This window comes from Callithrix jacchus, chromosome 10 (genome assembly GCF_049354715.1).
Source record: "Callithrix jacchus isolate 240 chromosome 10, calJac240_pri, whole genome shotgun sequence".
Lineage (NCBI taxonomy): Eukaryota > Metazoa > Chordata > Mammalia > Primates > Cebidae > Callithrix > Callithrix jacchus.
The window spans coordinates 18601066-18618020 of record NC_133511.1 but is presented as its reverse complement, the minus strand read 5'-3'; the positions used below and the strand labels follow the sequence as shown (position 1 = coordinate 18618020).

The window sequence follows — 16955 nt, the reverse complement described above, 5'->3', positions numbered from 1 at the left end:
TTGGCCAGGCTGGTCTCAAACTCCTAACCTCAAGCCATCTGACCACCTTGGCCTCCAGAAGTGCTTGGGATTACAGGCGTGAGCCACTGCGCCTTTTCCCCAACACTTCCCTTGCTCTGCCTGCCCCCACCCCCAACCCTCAGGCCTCCACATGGGGCACCAGCCCCAGCTTCTGCCCTGACCCCTACCCCTGGTTGGGTGCCCTACTGTGTGCTGTAGACGGTGCCAAACCCACAGTTCTAGTGTGTCTCCAAGAACTCTGACTCCTGGGTTCTTATCATATCTGGCCCCTGCCTGCCTCATGGGCAAAGTAACTCTGGGCTGTGGGCCAGGGAGGGGATAGGTTTGAGCCAAGAAGGAGATCATTAAAGGGAAACACGTAGCATATGTGGCCTCAGCCTTTATTAGAGGGACTTAGTTCACTGAAGGAGGGGGGATTGTTATGGAGGGGTTTGAAGTGATAAAATGGGAGGAAAGTTGATTCTGACAGGAGTGAGGTGAGAGGAATAACAGTATTGGAAGGTGAGGCACTGGGGGCAAGGAGAGGGACAGAGGGAGGAGAGGGTCCTAGGGGAGAGGGGCACAGGAGGAGGAGGTAAGGGCACCAAGGGAACCACAGGCCTGGGTCTGGGAGTAGGCGGGGTGGGGAGCTGGGCAGTGTCCTGGGCTTCCTGGAGAAGCCAGTGCTCCAGGTGGGCCTCCTCACTTGCGGGCACCGAGTGCCAGGGCAATGATGAAGCCCAGGACCAGCAGGAACATGGCGACAGAGAGCAGCACTGTGATGACCACCATGCCCCCCGTTCGGGCCATGCCCAGTCCAATGGACTCCATGTTCCTTCCTGTCAGAAGAGAGAGAGGGAGGCCACTGGGTAGGAGAAGCCCCCAGCCTGCCTGGGGCTCATAGCCTTGCCCTCAGTCAGCCAACAAACCGACCAGCTGATGGATCCAAACACCCATCACATACACATTGATGAAGCATCTCCTATGTCAGCCGCTGGGGAAAAGTTAATAGAACACAGTCCCTGCCCACAAGGAACCCTTAGCTGAGTGTGCAGTGGCCATGCCAAAGGCTCTGTGCTAGGATAGAGGTGAGCAGGGGCCCTGAGGGCACACAGGGAAGCACAGGCAACTTAGACTGGGGATGAGGTGGGAATGATCGGGGAAGGTTTTGTCCGCTGAGACAGGAAAGGGAGGCGGGAGTGTTACTTACGAGGGAGTGTGGACATTGGGACCTCTCTGCTGGACTCAGTGGCTGTCCCCTTCTTCACTAGGTAGGAAATGCTTTTGTGGTGGGTTTGGAAGAGAATAGAGAACCCTCAGTGAGTATCCGGGACTTAGAGGAAGAGGGGCTTCAGCCTGGGCCACCTACCTCTGCAGCTGTGGCTCCCCTATGTGCACTGCTCCAAGAGAGGCCCAGCTTTCACCCCCTTTTGCTGTGCCCTCACTCTCTCCCCATATCCACCAGATCACCCCCACACCAGCTTCTCTTCCTGTACCCCTTTCCCTAGGCACTCCAGGCTGGACCCAGTACCTACTAGTATTTGGTTCCTGGCACGAGGTTGGTCACCTGGTATGCACTGAGCCGAGTGACTGTGAAGCCAGCTCCACTGTCCACCACACTCACCAGTTCCCTGCGCCCACGGCACGGAGGCACCACAAAGCTAGACTTCACCACTGGGCAGAAATTGGGAGAGGGGAAGGCTTGGTCAACTTTCTGGAGGCCCCAAGGACAAGGGGTAGCTTTTAGAGTGTGGGTGCCCCAGGAAAGGGTGGACAGGAAGTGAATGGGGAAAGGGGCACAGAGAGTGTCCCAGGAAGGGGTGTTTGGGGACTAGAGGGATGCCTTGGGAGAGGGTAACAGACCTTTGCTGTCATTGGCTCTCCGGACCGTCAGTGTTGCGTTGCCTCCTGTGAGGTGACAGGGTGGTAAGGCAACCAGCAGGCTCTCCGTTAGCGCCGGGGACAGCAGACCAGAGAGGCTTGAGATGTTGAAGTCTGATGGGAGACAGGAGGGAGCTCAGGTGGGGATTGACCCCCCTTCTGGCCAACAGATCTGTCTGTCCTGTCCCATTGGAGCCATCTCCCTTTCCATTCCGCGAAGCCTGGGCAGAATAGCCAAGCCTGTGCCATGTGACCACCAGATGGCAGGCTTGGGCTGCAGAAGCTGCATGCTCTACCAAGCAGTCCCCAGAACCAGATCCAGGATGCCAGGAGCCAGGCAGCGCCCAAGCTCACCCCTCCCTGCAGCCTCAGATCCTTGCCCACACCCCTCTGACTCCTAGGTCTGAAGGAGGATCAGGAGTGTGCCCTGGGCCCAGTGTCTGATACCTGGTCACTGCCATCACCAGCCCTGATTCCCAACTATCCAGACCTCTCTTTGAGAGCCCTGGAAGGTACAGTGTTCCCTCTCCAGGGCCCCAGCTCCCTTCCCACCCCTGCCAGAGATGGCAGAGACCTGCAACCCCTGGGGACAGCACCGCCAGCAGAATCAGGATCAAGGGCAAGGTCCGGATGGGCAGCAGGGGTGCCATGCCGGGCTGGGAGCCGGAACAGGTGCTGGCAGGCCGGAGTTCTTGAGGCAAGTGAGGCCCTGCCCCTGGGGTGGCTGATTTTGTCCTAGGGGTGGGAGGGGCTGGAGGGGAATCCAGTTCAACCTGCCCCTTGGGCCCTATAGCCTCAAAAGGGTGGGGGGAGCAGACAGGTTTTTCAGGATGGGAAGCTGGCCCTCAGGCAAGGAGGGGGCCACCCTGGAGGGGGCCACCCTGGCTGGATCCTAGTGGCTTAGCCAGCTGCCACTAGAGAGCTGGGTAATTAAGGTGGGGGATAGAAATCACCCCTTCTTTTGGGACTCCTGTGTAAGGCAGTGTTCCTGTGTGCATGAGCATGTGGAACCCAGCCTGTCCTTGGGGGACTGCTCCCCCAACATGGTGGGGGGTCTTTCCAGGAGGGTGATGAGTTCAGAAGTTGCCCTGGTGTGTAGGAAGAGAATACCCCAAAGGGCTACTGAAAGGGTCTTGGGCCAGGCACAGTAGTGTGTGCCTTTAGTCCCAGCTATTCGGGAGGCTGAGGCTAGAGGATCCCTTGAGCGCAGGAGTTCTGGGCTGTAGTGCGCTATGCCGATTGGGTGTCCGCACTAAGTTCGGCATCAATATGGCGACCTCCCGGGAGTGGGGGACCACCAGGTTGCCTAAGGAGGGGTGAACCAGCCCAGGTTGGAAACGGAGCAGGTCAAAACTCCCATGCTGATCAGTAGTGGGATTGCGCCTGTGAATAGCCACTGCACTCCAGCCTGGGCAACATAGTGAGACCCCGTCTCTTAAAAATTAAAATAAATAAATAAGAAAGGATCTTGGGTGGTAAGAATGGGAGAGAAACATTCTGGTGGGGAGAAGCAGCAGACCAAGGGTTTCAATTCTTGGAGCACACTGAGCTCAGGTGCTGCTGCTCTGGGAGAGGCAGGGACTGTGGGGGCCAGGGAGCACATATGGCTTCAGAGTCCTCTGGAGGGTAGGGATGAGGGTGGCTATGGAAGACTTCTAGAGAGACCAGAGAGACTGACATTGACCTGGGCCAGCAGGGGTTGGGGGTGGGCACAGTCAGCTTTGGGCAGCAGCCATTCGTCGAATTGAGAATGAAGAAAAGAAAGAGACCTCATAAGAGAATATGAAAAAGACAGAACTTCTCTGACTGCCTCCTCCAGCCCTGGCTACATCAGAGAGAAGCAGAGGAGGAGTTCTGAGCCGATGGAGAGGAGAGGAGAGCAGCAGGACCTCCCCTGGGCCCTGGGCAGGGGTTCTGTGTGCTCCATCATAGCCCTACAGCCATCCTGGGTGGTAGATGGTGTTGGTTCCCTTTTGTAGAAGTAGTACTGAGGCTGGGCATGGTGGCTCATGCCTATAATCCCAACACTTTGGGAGGCCAAGGTAGGAAAATCACTCGAGGCCAGGAGTTCGAGACCAGCCTAGGCAACCCAGAGGGACTGATCTCTATTAAAATAAAAAAGAGATTGGCCGGGCAAGGTGGCTTACCCCTGTAATCCCAGCACTTTGGGAGGCAGAGGTAGGCAGATCATGTGAGGTCAGGAGTTCGAGACCAGCCTGGCCAATATGGGGAAACCCAGTCTCTACTAAAAATACAAAAACTAGCCAGGCATGGTGGGGCGTGCTTATAATCCCAGCTACTCGGGAGGCTGAAGCAGGAGAATCAATTGAACCCAGAAGGCAGAGGTTGCAGGGATCTGAGATTGTGCCCTTGTACACCAGCCTGGGTGACAGAGTAAGACTCTGTCTCAGAAAACAAAAGAGAGAAAAAAGTTGTGAAAGGCTGGGTACAGTGTCTCACGCCTGTAATCCCAGCACTTTGGGAGGCTGAGGCGGGCAGATCATGAGGTCAAGAGATTGAGACCATCCTGGCTAACATGGTGAAACCCTGTCTCTACTAAGAATACAAAAATTCGTGGTGGCACGAGCCTGTGGTCCCAGCTACTCGGGAGGCTAAGGTGCAAGAATCGCTTGAACCCAGGAGGCGGAGGTTGCAGTGAGCTGAGATTGCGCCACTGCACTCTAGCCTGGCGACAGAGCAAGACTCCATCTCAAAAAAAAAAAGTTGTGAAAACTGAGACTCAGACACATAGAGTTACTTGTGAAACGTGGAATACTTTGTCGGGAGAGGTAGAATTTACAGAAGCCTGAAAGCTGTATGGAGACTGTTGCTGTACATCTGTGTGCTCCATGAATTATTCTATCTTCCTCAGTCCCAGGGAAGGGTTAGGGTTCTGGTAGGAAAGTGAAGGAGGTTGTGTCCTTACTGCCAAGGTGGGAAGGCCGGGCTCAAAGTCTGGGGTGTGAGTGGAGAATGACAGTAAAGGTAGAGCTCATGGGCCTAAGCAGAGGGTAGGAGGGTCTTAAAGCCAGTGTCTCTCCAAATTTAATGTGCATACGAATTACCAGGGATCTTATTAAGATGCACCTTCTCATGCAGTCATGCAATGGGTCTGGGGTGAAGCCTGAAATTATCTGATTTTTTGTTTTTGTTTTGAGACAGAGTCTCTGTCATCCAGGCTGGAGTGCAGTGGCGTGATCTCGGCTCACTGCAACCTCAGCCTCCCAAGTTGCACAGATTATAGGCTCCTGCCACCATATCCAGTTAATTTTTGTATTTTTAGTACAGATGGAGTTTCACCATGTTGGCAAGGCTGGTCTCAAACTTGGGACCACAAGTGATCCACCCGCCTTAGCCTCCCAAAGTGCTGGGATTGCAGGCGTGAGCCACCGCACCTGGCCAATTCTGCTTTTCTAATGACTTCTCATTATCATCTCTGATGATGCTGGTCTGAGAGGCCCACACTTGGAGCTGCCAGCTGCTCTGTTTTGGTAAACACCATCCCCACCCCCAACTGGATCCTCTTCCACCAACATCAGGGATCAGGGCAGTTGTTCCTTCTCAATCTGTCCAAATAGGCTGCCTTTGAGTGAAGAATTTGATTCTGTTTTTCCTGCACCTTGGCTTTTGTCCCTTTTAGACTGGATCCCACCACCACTGCACAAACTGAAAGAGGATCTTTTGCACATTAAGGAGAACTTGGGAGAGGGGGGACAGACTAAATGATGGAATGCCAGGGTGAGGGGATCTTCCTGGTACTCTTCAAAATCTGTCACACACCAGTAACTTGTTTACACTTGGACTTCGGAGGCCTCTCTCCTCATGCACAACCAAGAAGCAGAAAGAAGAGATTGGATTTATTGCAAGGTGGGTTGCATTGGGTCCACTCTTAAGCCCCCATACCCATCTAAAATTATGAGTGGGACAGAGTGAGGTAGGGGAGGGCAGATCTCCGACCAGATTTTAAAGGGATAAGAGGGCCCTGTGCCTTTAAGTGCTCCCTTCTCCTTCCAGTTCCCCCCACCTTCCCCACCCCGGCCCTCCCCAGGTTTCTGGAGGAGCGGAGAGTTGCGTCTTCTCCCTGCCCTGCCGAGCTGCTCACTGGCTGCTCTGGAGGCTGTGCTTTGCAGTCTCCATGGAAACCATTAGTTGCTAAGCAACTGGAGCATCATCTGTGCTGAGCTCTCGCATCTAATTATCCCATCACAGCGGCCGAGAAGGGTTTGGGGAGCTGAGAGGAGGGGGAGGCCAAGCACAGGAGCAAGAGGATAACTCTTTTAGCAGAGCGGATTCATTGACAATGCTGAAGTCATTTAAAGCCACAGCACCATGTTCCTCGAGGATTTCCCAAAGTCTTGGAGTAAGGGAACCAGGGCCCCACATGCCTGAAGTCTCTGTCTTAGACCCATTCTTTCTTGGCTGTCGCCTCCTTGGATTCTTGATTCTAAACTCTTGAGTTCCCTCCTCTGCCTCCTTTCTTCCAAATCTCCTGTTCAAGTACTCCTATTGAGTACCACGTATGTCCTTGGAACTGCACTAGCCACCAGGGATAGAAAGGTAAGATAAGTTTCTGCCCTCAGAGAGCTCTTAATAGCTCTAGTCTGCTCAGCCTAGAAGATTATCTCCTAAAACAAACCTCTTTCTGGATTATGGTCCCTTTTATCCTTTCTTTTTTTTTTTTTTTTTTTCACTCGAACTATAGCAGGTCTGCAACCAAGGGAGCTAGGATCAGAACCCAGGTGTGTCTGACATCCCAGGATTCTCCCTCCACAGTGCCACTCTGCCTCCCAGTCAATTAGAAAAACATGTCTACTTGGCTATAGGGGTCAGCCTCTGATGGCAGCTACTGTCCTCTTGTTGATGAGATACCGTATGACTTTAGGTGGACCTCAATTTTCTCACATTTAAAATGGAAGACTTGGCTGGGTGCAATGGCTCATGGCTGTAATCCAGCAGTTTGAGAGGCCAAGGTGGGAGGATCACCTGAGGTCAGGAGCTCAAGACCAGCCTGGCCAACATGGTGAACCCCATCTCTACTAAAAATACAAAAATTAGCTGGATGTGGTGGTGCACACCTGTAATCTCAGCTACTCAGAAGGCTGAGGCATTGAATCGCTTCAATCCAGGAGGTGGAGGTTGCAGTGAGCCGATATTGTACCACTAAACTCCAGCCTGGGAGACAGAGCAAGACTCCATCTCAAAAAATAAATAAATAGGCCGGGCGCAGTGGCTCACGCCTGTAATCCCAGCACTCTGGGAGGCCGAGGCGGGTGGATCATGAGGGCAAGAGATCGAGACCATCCTGGTCAACATGGTGAAACCCCGTCTCTACCAAAAATACAAAAAATTAGCTGGGCATGGTGGCACCTGCCTGTAATCCCAGCTACTCAGGAGGCTGAGGCAGGAGAATTGCCTGAACCCAGGAGTCGGAGGTTGCGGTGAGCCTAGATTGCGCCATTGCACTCCAGCCTGGGTAACAAGAGTGAAACTCCGTCTCAATAAATAAATAAATAAATAAATAAATAGTAAATAAGTAAAATGAACAGTGACACATGCCTATCATCTCAGCACTTTGGGAGACTGGAGTGGGAGGATCACTTGAAGCCTGGAGTTTGAGACCAGCCTGACCAATATAACAAGGCTCCATCTCTACAAAATTAAAATATGTATATACACACACACACACACACACACACACATACACACACACACATACACATATATAACCAGGTGCCATGGCTCGCAGCCTATAATCCCAGCACTTTGGGAAGCCAAGATGGGAGGCTTTGTTGAGCCCAGGAGTTCAAGACCAGCCTGGGTGATATAGTGATATCTTGTCTCTACTAAAAAAAACAATGAACTCCACATGGTGGCACATGCTTCCAGTCTAAGCTACTTGGGAGTAGGAAAAAAATAGTAGAGAGAAAGAAAAAGAAAGAAAGAAAGAGTACAAAGAGAGTATAAAACCTGTCTCATTGGGATATTGTGACTCTTCCTCAAGCAATTTTTTTTTGAGACAGTATCGTTTGCTCTGTCGCCCAGGCTGGAATGCAGTGGCTTGATCTCAGCTCACTGCAGCCTCCACCTCCTGGGTTCAAGAAATTCTCCCACCTCAGCCTCCCAAGTAGCTGGGATTACAGGTATACACCACCACTCCTAGCTAACTTTTTGTATTTTCAGTAGAGATGGGATTTCACCATGTTGGCCAGGCTGGTCTCGAACTCCTGGCCTCAAGTGATCTGCCTGCCTCGGCCTCCCAAAGTGCTGGAATTACAGGCGTGAGCCACTGCGCCTGGTCCCTCAAGCGAATTTATGAGTGCCCAGCACAGTATCTAGTTCAATATGTTAATGTAATTAATACTTTTTTTGTTTGGTTTTTTTTTTCTTAGCCACCTGCTCTGTGAATTTGTTGTGGGGTTTTTTTTTGTAATTTTTTTATTTTTTCTTAAAAATTTTTTTTCACTTTTAAAATTTCTTTTTCTTATTTCTTTTTTTTTTTTGAGATGGAGTCTCGCACTGTTGCCCGAGATATAGTGCAGTGGCATGATCTTGGCTCACTGCAACCCCCGCTTCCCAGGTTCAAGTGATTCTCATGCCTCGGCCTTCCGAGTAGCTGGGATTACAGGCGCTCGCCACCACGCCCAGCTAATTTTTTGTATTTTTAGTAGAGACAGGATTTCACCATGTTGGCCAGGCCGGTCTTGAACTCCTGACCTCATGATTCGCCCACCTTGGCCTCCCAAAATGCTGGGATTACAGACGTGAGCCACTGAGCCTGGCATCTTATTTCTTTTTTTTAATAATGAACTTGATTGCTAAGTAATTCATTTTATCTTTTTATTTTTATTTTATTCATTTTATCTTTTTATTAACCCTTACTGTAGAATAAGACTAGAGGCAATAAATGACTTTCCCAAGGTCACAGGGAATGAGGTGGGATATGATTCACAATTTGTTTTTTCCAGCTGTGTCATTGATGCAGAGGGAGCTCTTTGGGCAGGGAAAAGTAGTCCAAGGGGGATAGTGACTGAGCTGTGGACCTGCTGTTCCTGCGTGCCAAGCATGCCACATGGGTACCAGGCACACAGAACTGTCTGGTCATTTGTTCACTCATCACACATTTGTTGAGCACCTCCTCTATGGTATATCCTGTGATAGGGGCTGAGATACAGAGAGGACAAGACATAGTTCCTGCTTTCAAAACTTGCTGGGCTTTGAAGAATGAATCAGGGTCAGCCTGGTTGAGATAAGTAGAAGGGCAAATTCCAAAAAGTGGGAGCAGCCTATGAAAAGGCTCGGGGATGTGAATTACGCTGACACCTTCTAGGAACTGCAAATGATACATCTTGGCTGGAGAGAAAGACGGGCATGGTGGGAGCTACAGCCACTGGCTTTGTATCCCACACTAAGGAGCGTGTTTCTTAACAAGCCTTGGAGGAGTTTAAAATGTGTAAAGATCATTCTGGCAACAGTGTGGAGAATGGATTGGCAGCAGGTAAGACAAAAAGCAGTGAAGCTAAGTGAGAAGCAAAACGATCCAGGTGAAAAAGTTCATGGGCAAGCAGTGAGCATGGGAGTGAAGCAGACAAACTGCCGTGGTTTTAGGGAAAGATGGACTGGAATCAGTGACTGACTGCAGAGGAAGTTTAAGGAAGGAAGAATCAAGAACTATTTCCAGATGTATGGCTTGGAGCAGATTTGAAGGGAGGGCTGGGGAAGAGAAAGTTCACTTGTGGATCTGTTGAGTCTGAGGTGTTTTTGTGTTTGTTTTTTGAGATGGAGTCTCCCTCTGTCACCAGGCTCGAGTACAATGTTGTGATCTCGGCTCACTGCAACCTCTGCTACCTGGGTTCAAGCAATTCTCCTGCCTCAGCCTCCCAAGTAGCTGGGACTACTGGCGTGAGCCACCATGCTCAGCTAATTTTTCTATTTTTGGCCTGGCGCGGTGGCTCACGCCTATAATCCCAGCACTTTGGGAGGCCAAGGCAGGTGGATCACAAGGTTAAGAGATCGAGACCATCCTGGTCAACAAGGTGAAACCCTGTCTCTACTAAAAACACGAAAATTAGCTGGGCATGGTGGTGCGCACCTGTAGTCCCAGCTACTCAGGAGGCTGAGGCAGGAGAATTGCTTGAACCCAGGAGGCGGAGGTTGCGGTGAGCTGAGATCGTGCCATTGCACTCCAGTGTGGGTAATGACAGCGAAGCAACGTCTAAAAAAAAAAAATTTGTATTTTTAGTGGAGACAGGGTTTTACCATGTTGGCCAGGATGGTCTTAATCTCTTGACCTAGTGATCCGCCTGCCTTGGCCTCCCAAAGTGCTGGGATTACAGACATCAGCCACCATGCCCAGTGAGTCTGAGGTGTTGTAGCTGCCAGCCTCTGATGGCTTCTTCATATTTGTGTTCTCATATGGTCCCCTCCCACACATATCAGGATTGGTTTGTGTGGCCAATAAATACAACAGAAGTGATGACATGTCACTTCTGAGGGTAGCTAGGGTGGCTTCCTCCTCACCCTGTCTTGGATTGCTCACTCTGGAGGATGCGGGAGCTCTTCTGTGGGGAGGTCTGTGTGACAAGGGACTGAGGCCTCTCGCCAATAACCTATGAGGTTGTAAGACTTCCAGGCAGTAGGTGTGGAAATGAGCAAGATTGGAAGCAGATCCTCCAGCCCCAGTCAAGCCTTCAGATGACTATGGCCCAGGTCAATATGTTCATTGCAGTTTCCCAAGACACTCTGAGCCCAAACCACCCAGGTAGGTCTCTCCCAAACTCCTGACTCTCAGGATAGTTTTTTTTTCTTTTTTTCTTTCTTTCTTTCTTTTTTTTTGGGGGGGGGGACAGAGTCTTGTTCTGTCACCCAGGCTGGAATGCAGTGGTATAGTCTCGGCTCACTGCAACCTCCACCTCCTGGGTTCAAGTGATTCTCCTATCCAGCCTCCTGAACAGCTGAGATTACAGGCGCCTACCAACACACCTGGCTAACTTTTTGTGTTTTTCGTAGAAACAGTGTTTTCATCAGGTTGGCCAGGCTGGTGTCGAACTCCTGACCTCAAGTGATGTGCCTGCCTCAGTCTCCCAAAGTGCTGGGATTACAGGCGTGAGCCACTGTGCCAAGTGTTTATTTTCATAAGCCACTAGATTTGGGGGATAATTTGTTGTGCAGTAATAAATCATGAATACAAATGTCTTGGGAAACTTAAAATTGAGCCTAGGGTTCTGGAGCATGGAGGAGAGGTGTGCGCTGCAGACAGGGGAGGTGGCACTGGTTAATATCATGCCCATGGAAGAGAGTCCTTGAGGGGAGCAGTAGAAGGAGAGTGGGAGAAGGCAGTCAAGGACAGAATTCTGGGAAATAAAGCATTTAAAGGACAGATACAGCAAGGGGAGCCGATGAAGGAGGAATGAAAATTAGGAGACAGCTAGATGTGGTGGGACAGGTCTGTACTCCCAGCTTCTCAGGAGACCGAGGCAGGAGGAGCACTTGAGCCTAGGGGTTCAAGGCTGCAGTGAGCTCTGATCATGCTACCACACCACAGCCTGGGTGACAGAAAGAGACCCTGTCTCCAAAAAAGAAAAAGAGGAAAATCAGGAGGGAGTAAATGAAGAGTTTCAAAAAAGAGGTGTCGCTGGGCATGGTGGCTGATGCCTGTAATGCCAGCACTTTGGAAGGCCGAGGTGGGCAGATCATGAGGTCAGGAGATTGAGATCATCCTGGCCAACATGGCGAAATCCCGTCTCTACTAAAATACAAAGAAGTTAGCCAGGTGTGGTGGTACGTACCTGTAGTACAAGCTACTCAGGAGGCTGAGGCAGGAGAATCACTTGAACCCAAGAAGCAGAGGTTGCAGTGAGTGGAGATTTCCCCACTGCACTCCACCCTGGTGACAGAATGAGACTCTCTCAAAAACAAAAACAAAAAAGAGAGCCGGGCGTGGTGGCTCATGCCTGTAATCCCAGCACTTCGGGAGGCCGAGGCGGGTGGATCACAAGGTCAAGAGATTAATTAAGACCATCCTGGCCAACATGGTGAAACCCTGTCTCTACTAAAAATACAAAAAATTAGCTGGGCACGGTGGCGCGTGCCTGTAATCCCAGCTACTCGGGAGGCTGAGGCAGGAGAATTGCCCGAACCTGGGAGGCGGAGGTTGCGGTGAGCCGAGATCGTGCCATTGCACTCCAGCCTGGGTAAAAAGAGCGAAACTCCGTCTCAAAAAAAAAAAAAAAGAGTACAGAAGTAACTGAGGTAAGGGACTAGAGTTAGTGTAGACAGCTCTTTGAAGAAGCTTGGCTAGGAAAGGAAAGAGACGGATAAGTGGAGGGGAATTTGGAATACAAGAAAGGCTTGTTTGTTTGTTGGTTTTTGTTTGTTTTGGTATTTTTAGTAGAGCCAGAATTTCACTGTGTTAGCCAGGATGGTCTTGACCTCTGACCTCGTGATCCACCCACCTTGCCCTTCCAAAGTTCAGGGATTACAGGTGTGAGCCACCACGCTCGGCCTAAATATATATATATTTAAAAAGACAAACCTTAGGACAGTCTGCCTGTCTAGGCAGGAGAATCGCTTGAATCCAGGAGGCGGAGGTTGCAGTGAACTGAGATCACGCCATTGTACTCCAGCCTTGGTGACAGAGTAAGACTCTCTCAAAAAAAGCAAAAACTACTACATATATATATATAATGACTCTTTTCCAGATTTTATTTTCATTGATTTTCTCTCTTGATTTCCTGGGTTTTGTTCTGTTTTTTAGCGTTGGGAATCTCACTATGTCACCCGGGCTGGATTCAAATCCCTAGACTCAAGTGATCCTCCTGCCTTAGCCACCCAAATGGCTGAGACGACCAGCACGCCACTGTGTGTTTTGTTTTTAAAGTTAAAGATGCAGGAGAGAGATGAGTAAAACGGATTGAGGGACTTTTGAAAGAGGAAGAAATTGGGGTTCAGGTTAGCCTTTGGCCAAAAGGGTGACATTTCCCAGCAGAGAGAAGAATGGGGGTGATGATGCGGAAAATGCGATGCTTTTTTGGGGGTTGGGGTGGGAAAGGCAGAAGATGCGAGAAATAAGGGAGCTCCTTTCTGGAGGCATCTGCTTTTCCTGAGAAATAGGAAACTCAGAGGGGAGAAGGGTTTGGGGGCCAGAGAGGGGCAAGTGCTTGAAATAGCTGTTGTCAGGAGCGGGTGCAGCTACAAAGAGCCTCGAGGAAGGCTATACTTGGTGGTGATGGCCCAGCTGAGCTGGGGGACTACTGGGGCACCAACTGTATTAGGGTTCTCCAGAGAAACAGAGCCAACAGGGTGTGTGTGTGTGCGTGTGTGTGTGTATATATATATATATATATATATATGGAGAGAGAGAGAGAGAGATTTTAAGGAATTAGCTCACATGATTGTGGAGGCTTGGCAAGTCCAAAACTGTGATGGAGAGGGCACAGGCCAGAGACAGAGACTCTGGAAAGAGTTACAGTTCAAGTCCAAAGGCAGTCTGCTGGCAAAATTCCTTGTTTTGGCCGGGTGTGGCAGCTCACGCCTGTAATCCCAGCACTTTGGGAGGCCAAGGCAGGCGGATCACCTGAGGTCAGGAGTTTAAGACCAGCTATGGATGGCCAATGTGGCAAAAACCTACCTCTACTAAAAATACAAAAATCAGCTGGGTGTAGCGGCATGCGCCTGTAATCCCAGCTACTTGCAAGGCTGAGACACAAGAATCATGTGAACCCCGGAGGCAGAGGTTGCAGTGAACTGAGATTGGGCCACTCCAGCATGGGTGACAGAGAGCGAAGACTCCGTCTCAGAAAAAAAAAAAAAATTCCTGGCAGGGCATCGTGGCTCATGCCTGTAATTCTAGCACTTTGGGAGGCTGAGGCAGGTGGATCACAAGGTCAGGAATTAGAGACCATCCTGGCCAATGTGGTGAAGCCCTATCTCTACAAAAAATACAAAAAAAATTAGCTGGGCATGGCGGTGGGCATATGTAGTCCCAGCTACTCAGGAGGCTGAGGCAGGAGAACAGCTCGAACCCAGGAAGTGGAGGTTGCAGTGAGCTGAGATTGCACCATTGCACTCCAGCCTAGTGACAGAGTGAGACTCCCTTTCAAAAATTAAAAAATAAATTAAGAAATTAAGAAAATTTCGGAGTGGAACTCCAGCCCCCACCACCAGCCCCTCTGTCTCCCCCACCCCCAGCCCTAACTGCCCCCTAACCTCCTGGGGATCACCTCATGAGCCGCCTGTTCTATGGGGTGAAGGCAGGGCCAGGGGTGGGGGCCCCCCGCCGTAGTGGACACACCTTCACCGTCAACCCCCGGCGGTCTGTGCCCCCTACGACTCCCCCAGCCACCCCAGCCTCTCCAGCCACAGCTGATGCTGTAGCCCCGGGGGCTGGGAAGAAGCGGTACCCAACTGCCGAGGAGATCTTGGTTCTGGAGGGCTACCTCCATCTCAGCTGCAGCTGCCTTGCTAAGGGGTCCCCCGAAAGACACCACAAACAGCTTAAGATCTCCTTCAGCGAGACAGCCCTGAAGACCCCTCCGAGAGTTCAGTACTAGAGGAGCTGGGCTCGGAGCCTGAGGTCCCCAGTTCCCCCAACCCCCCAGCAGCCCAACCCAACGAGGAAGAGGATGAGGAAGAGCTGCTGCTGCTGCAGCCAGAGCTCCAGGGTGGGCTTCGCACCAAGGCCCTGATTGTGGATGAGTCCTGCTGGCGGTGACCATCTTCCATTATAGGAATATACGTCTCTCCTTCGTATAACTGAAGATCCTGGAGCCTGGAAGATTCAGGGCAGACAGACCCTAATAATGAGCCTGGCAGGGAAGGGCAACCACCATCTTCTGACTTGCTTTCCCCACCCTGTTTCTGGGGGCAGAGCCAATTGCCCAGTTTCTACCCTAATCCAAAGTCCCTAGTGTGAGTGGGGTTAAAAGTGCTGGTGCATCCTAGGTGATCCAAGAGTGAGCACCAAGTTCTGAGAAGGAGCACAGAACTCCCGGAGGGTGGAGATGGAGTGCACCTGACCCCTGTGGCAGGGTACGCTCTTCCCATCGCCTTCCTCCCCACCATCCCATGGGGGATCTTAGGATTTAAGCACTCATTTCTCTGGGAGGCCCAGACCCCATTCCATTTATAGGCACATCTCCTTTATTTCCTAGGTCACTGCCCCTTTATTTACAGCTCCTGCGTCCTCTCTTGACCACAGCCTGGTTTACAAATTCCACCAGCTCCCAGCTCCACCTGCCAAAGTCCCAGGTTTACAAGCCACGCTTACTTGCTGTGTCTGTGTGGAATTCTCTCCTCTGTCCCCTCCTGTCTCCTCATTGGAGTGACCTGAAGGTGCGGCTTCCTCCACTTTTTCTCAGTATTACTTTGTCTCAGTTTTCCTCAAGAGGGAAGGCTGGAAATCTTAACTCTGTACCCTCGATAGTTATTTAATTCTGTTTCTCCTAGTGGTTCAGAATCGAACTGAATTGAGATGGTGTGGGGTGGCAAAGGAAACACCTCACCTCTCCTCTCCTGTTGTGCCACCTTTAGCAGTTGCCTGTTTTGTTTTCTTTGTCTTTTTAACTTTCCATAATAAAATGGAGTTTTCTCCAAAAAAAAAGAAAAGAAAATTTCGTGCAGATGCGGTGGCTTACACCTGTAATCCAAGCACTTTGGATCACCTGAGGTCGGGAGTTCAAGACCAGCCTGACCAACATGGTGAAACCCCGTCTTAAATATATATATATATAAAATTAGGCCGGGCGCGGTGGCTCAAGCCTGTAATCCCAGCATTTTGGGAGGCCGAGGCAGGTGGATCACGAGGTCAAGAAATCGAGATCATCCTGGTCAACATGGTGAAACCCTGTCTGTACTAAAAATACAAAAAATTAGCTGGGCATGGTGGCGTGTGCCTGTAATCCCAGCTACTCAGGAGGCTGAGGCGGGAGAATTGCTTGAACCCAGGAGGCGGAGGTTGTGGTGAGCCGAGATCGCGCCATTGCACTCTGGCCTGGGTAACAAGAGTGAAACTCCATCTCAAAAAAAATAATAATAATAAATAAATAAATAATTTAAAAATGAAAATTAAAAAAATTTGGCTGGCAAGGTGGCTCACACCTGTAATCCCAGCACTTTGGGAGGCTGAGGCAAGCAGATCACCTGAGTCAGGAGTTTGAGACCAGCCTGGCCAACATGGTGAAACTCTGTCTCTATTAAAAATACAAAAAAATTAGCCAGGCGTGGTGGCAGGTGTCTGTAATCTCAGCTACTCAGGAGGCTGGGGCAGGAGAATCACTTGAACCCAGTAGGTGGAGGTTGCAGTGAGCTGAGATTGCACCAATTCACTCCAGCCTGGACTACAAAGTGAGACTGTCTCAAAAACAAAAAAAGAAAGAAAAAAGGGGCCGGGCGCGGTGGCTCACGCCTGTAATCCCAGCACTTTGGGAGGCTAAGGCGGGCGGATCACAAGGTCAAGAGATCGAGACCATCCTGGTCAACATGGTGAAACCTCATCTCTACTAAAAATACAAAAAATCAGCTGGGCATGGTGGCACGTGCCTGTAATCCCAGCTACTCAGGAGGCTGAGGAGGGAGAATTGCTTGAACCCAGGAGGTGGAGGTTGCAGTGAGCCGAGATTTCGCCATTGCACTCCAGCCTGGGTAACAGGAGTGAAACTCCGTTTCAAAAAAAAAAAAAAAAAATTAAATTTAAAGAAAGAAAAAATAATTTAATTTTGTAGAGATGGGTCTCAGTAAAAATAAATAAATAAATAAATAAATAAAGCCTTGTTTCTTGCTGGAGGTGAGTCTTTGTTTTATTAGAGCCTTGAACTGATTGGATGAAGCTCATCCACATAATAGAGGGTAATCCGCTTTCCTCAAAACTCCATCCATTTAGGCTGAGTGTGATGGCTCATGCCTATAATCCTAACACTTTGGGAGGCCAAGACTGGAGGATCCCCTGAGGAGTTTGAGACCAGTCTGGGTAGCATAGCAAGACTCCCTCTCCACAAAAATAAGAAAAAAATAGGACGGACATGGTGGCTCATGCCTGTAATCCCAGCACTTTGGGAGGCTGAGGCGTGTGGATCAAGGTC

The 16955-nt window shown here is 50.4% G+C and overlaps 1 protein-coding gene and 1 pseudogene across 1 annotated transcript; one reads left to right on the top strand and one right to left on the bottom strand.

The window, feature by feature from the left end:
- Positions 1–380: 380 nt before the first annotated feature.
- On the bottom strand, positions 381–2584 carry UPK2 (uroplakin 2). Its single transcript, XM_035264800.3, has 5 exons — positions 2456–2584; positions 1864–1995; positions 1536–1674; positions 1211–1281; positions 381–839 (listed from the first exon to the last, which is right to left on the bottom strand). The coding sequence occupies exons 1-5, from the start codon at positions 2529–2531 to the stop codon at positions 703–705; spliced, it is 555 nt and encodes a 184-aa protein (XP_035120691.1). The 5' UTR covers positions 2532–2584; the 3' UTR covers positions 381–702.
- Positions 2585–14016: 11432 nt separating this feature from the next.
- On the top strand, positions 14017–15508 carry LOC144577963 (phostensin pseudogene; annotated as a pseudogene).
- Positions 15509–16955: the final 1447 nt, after the last annotated feature.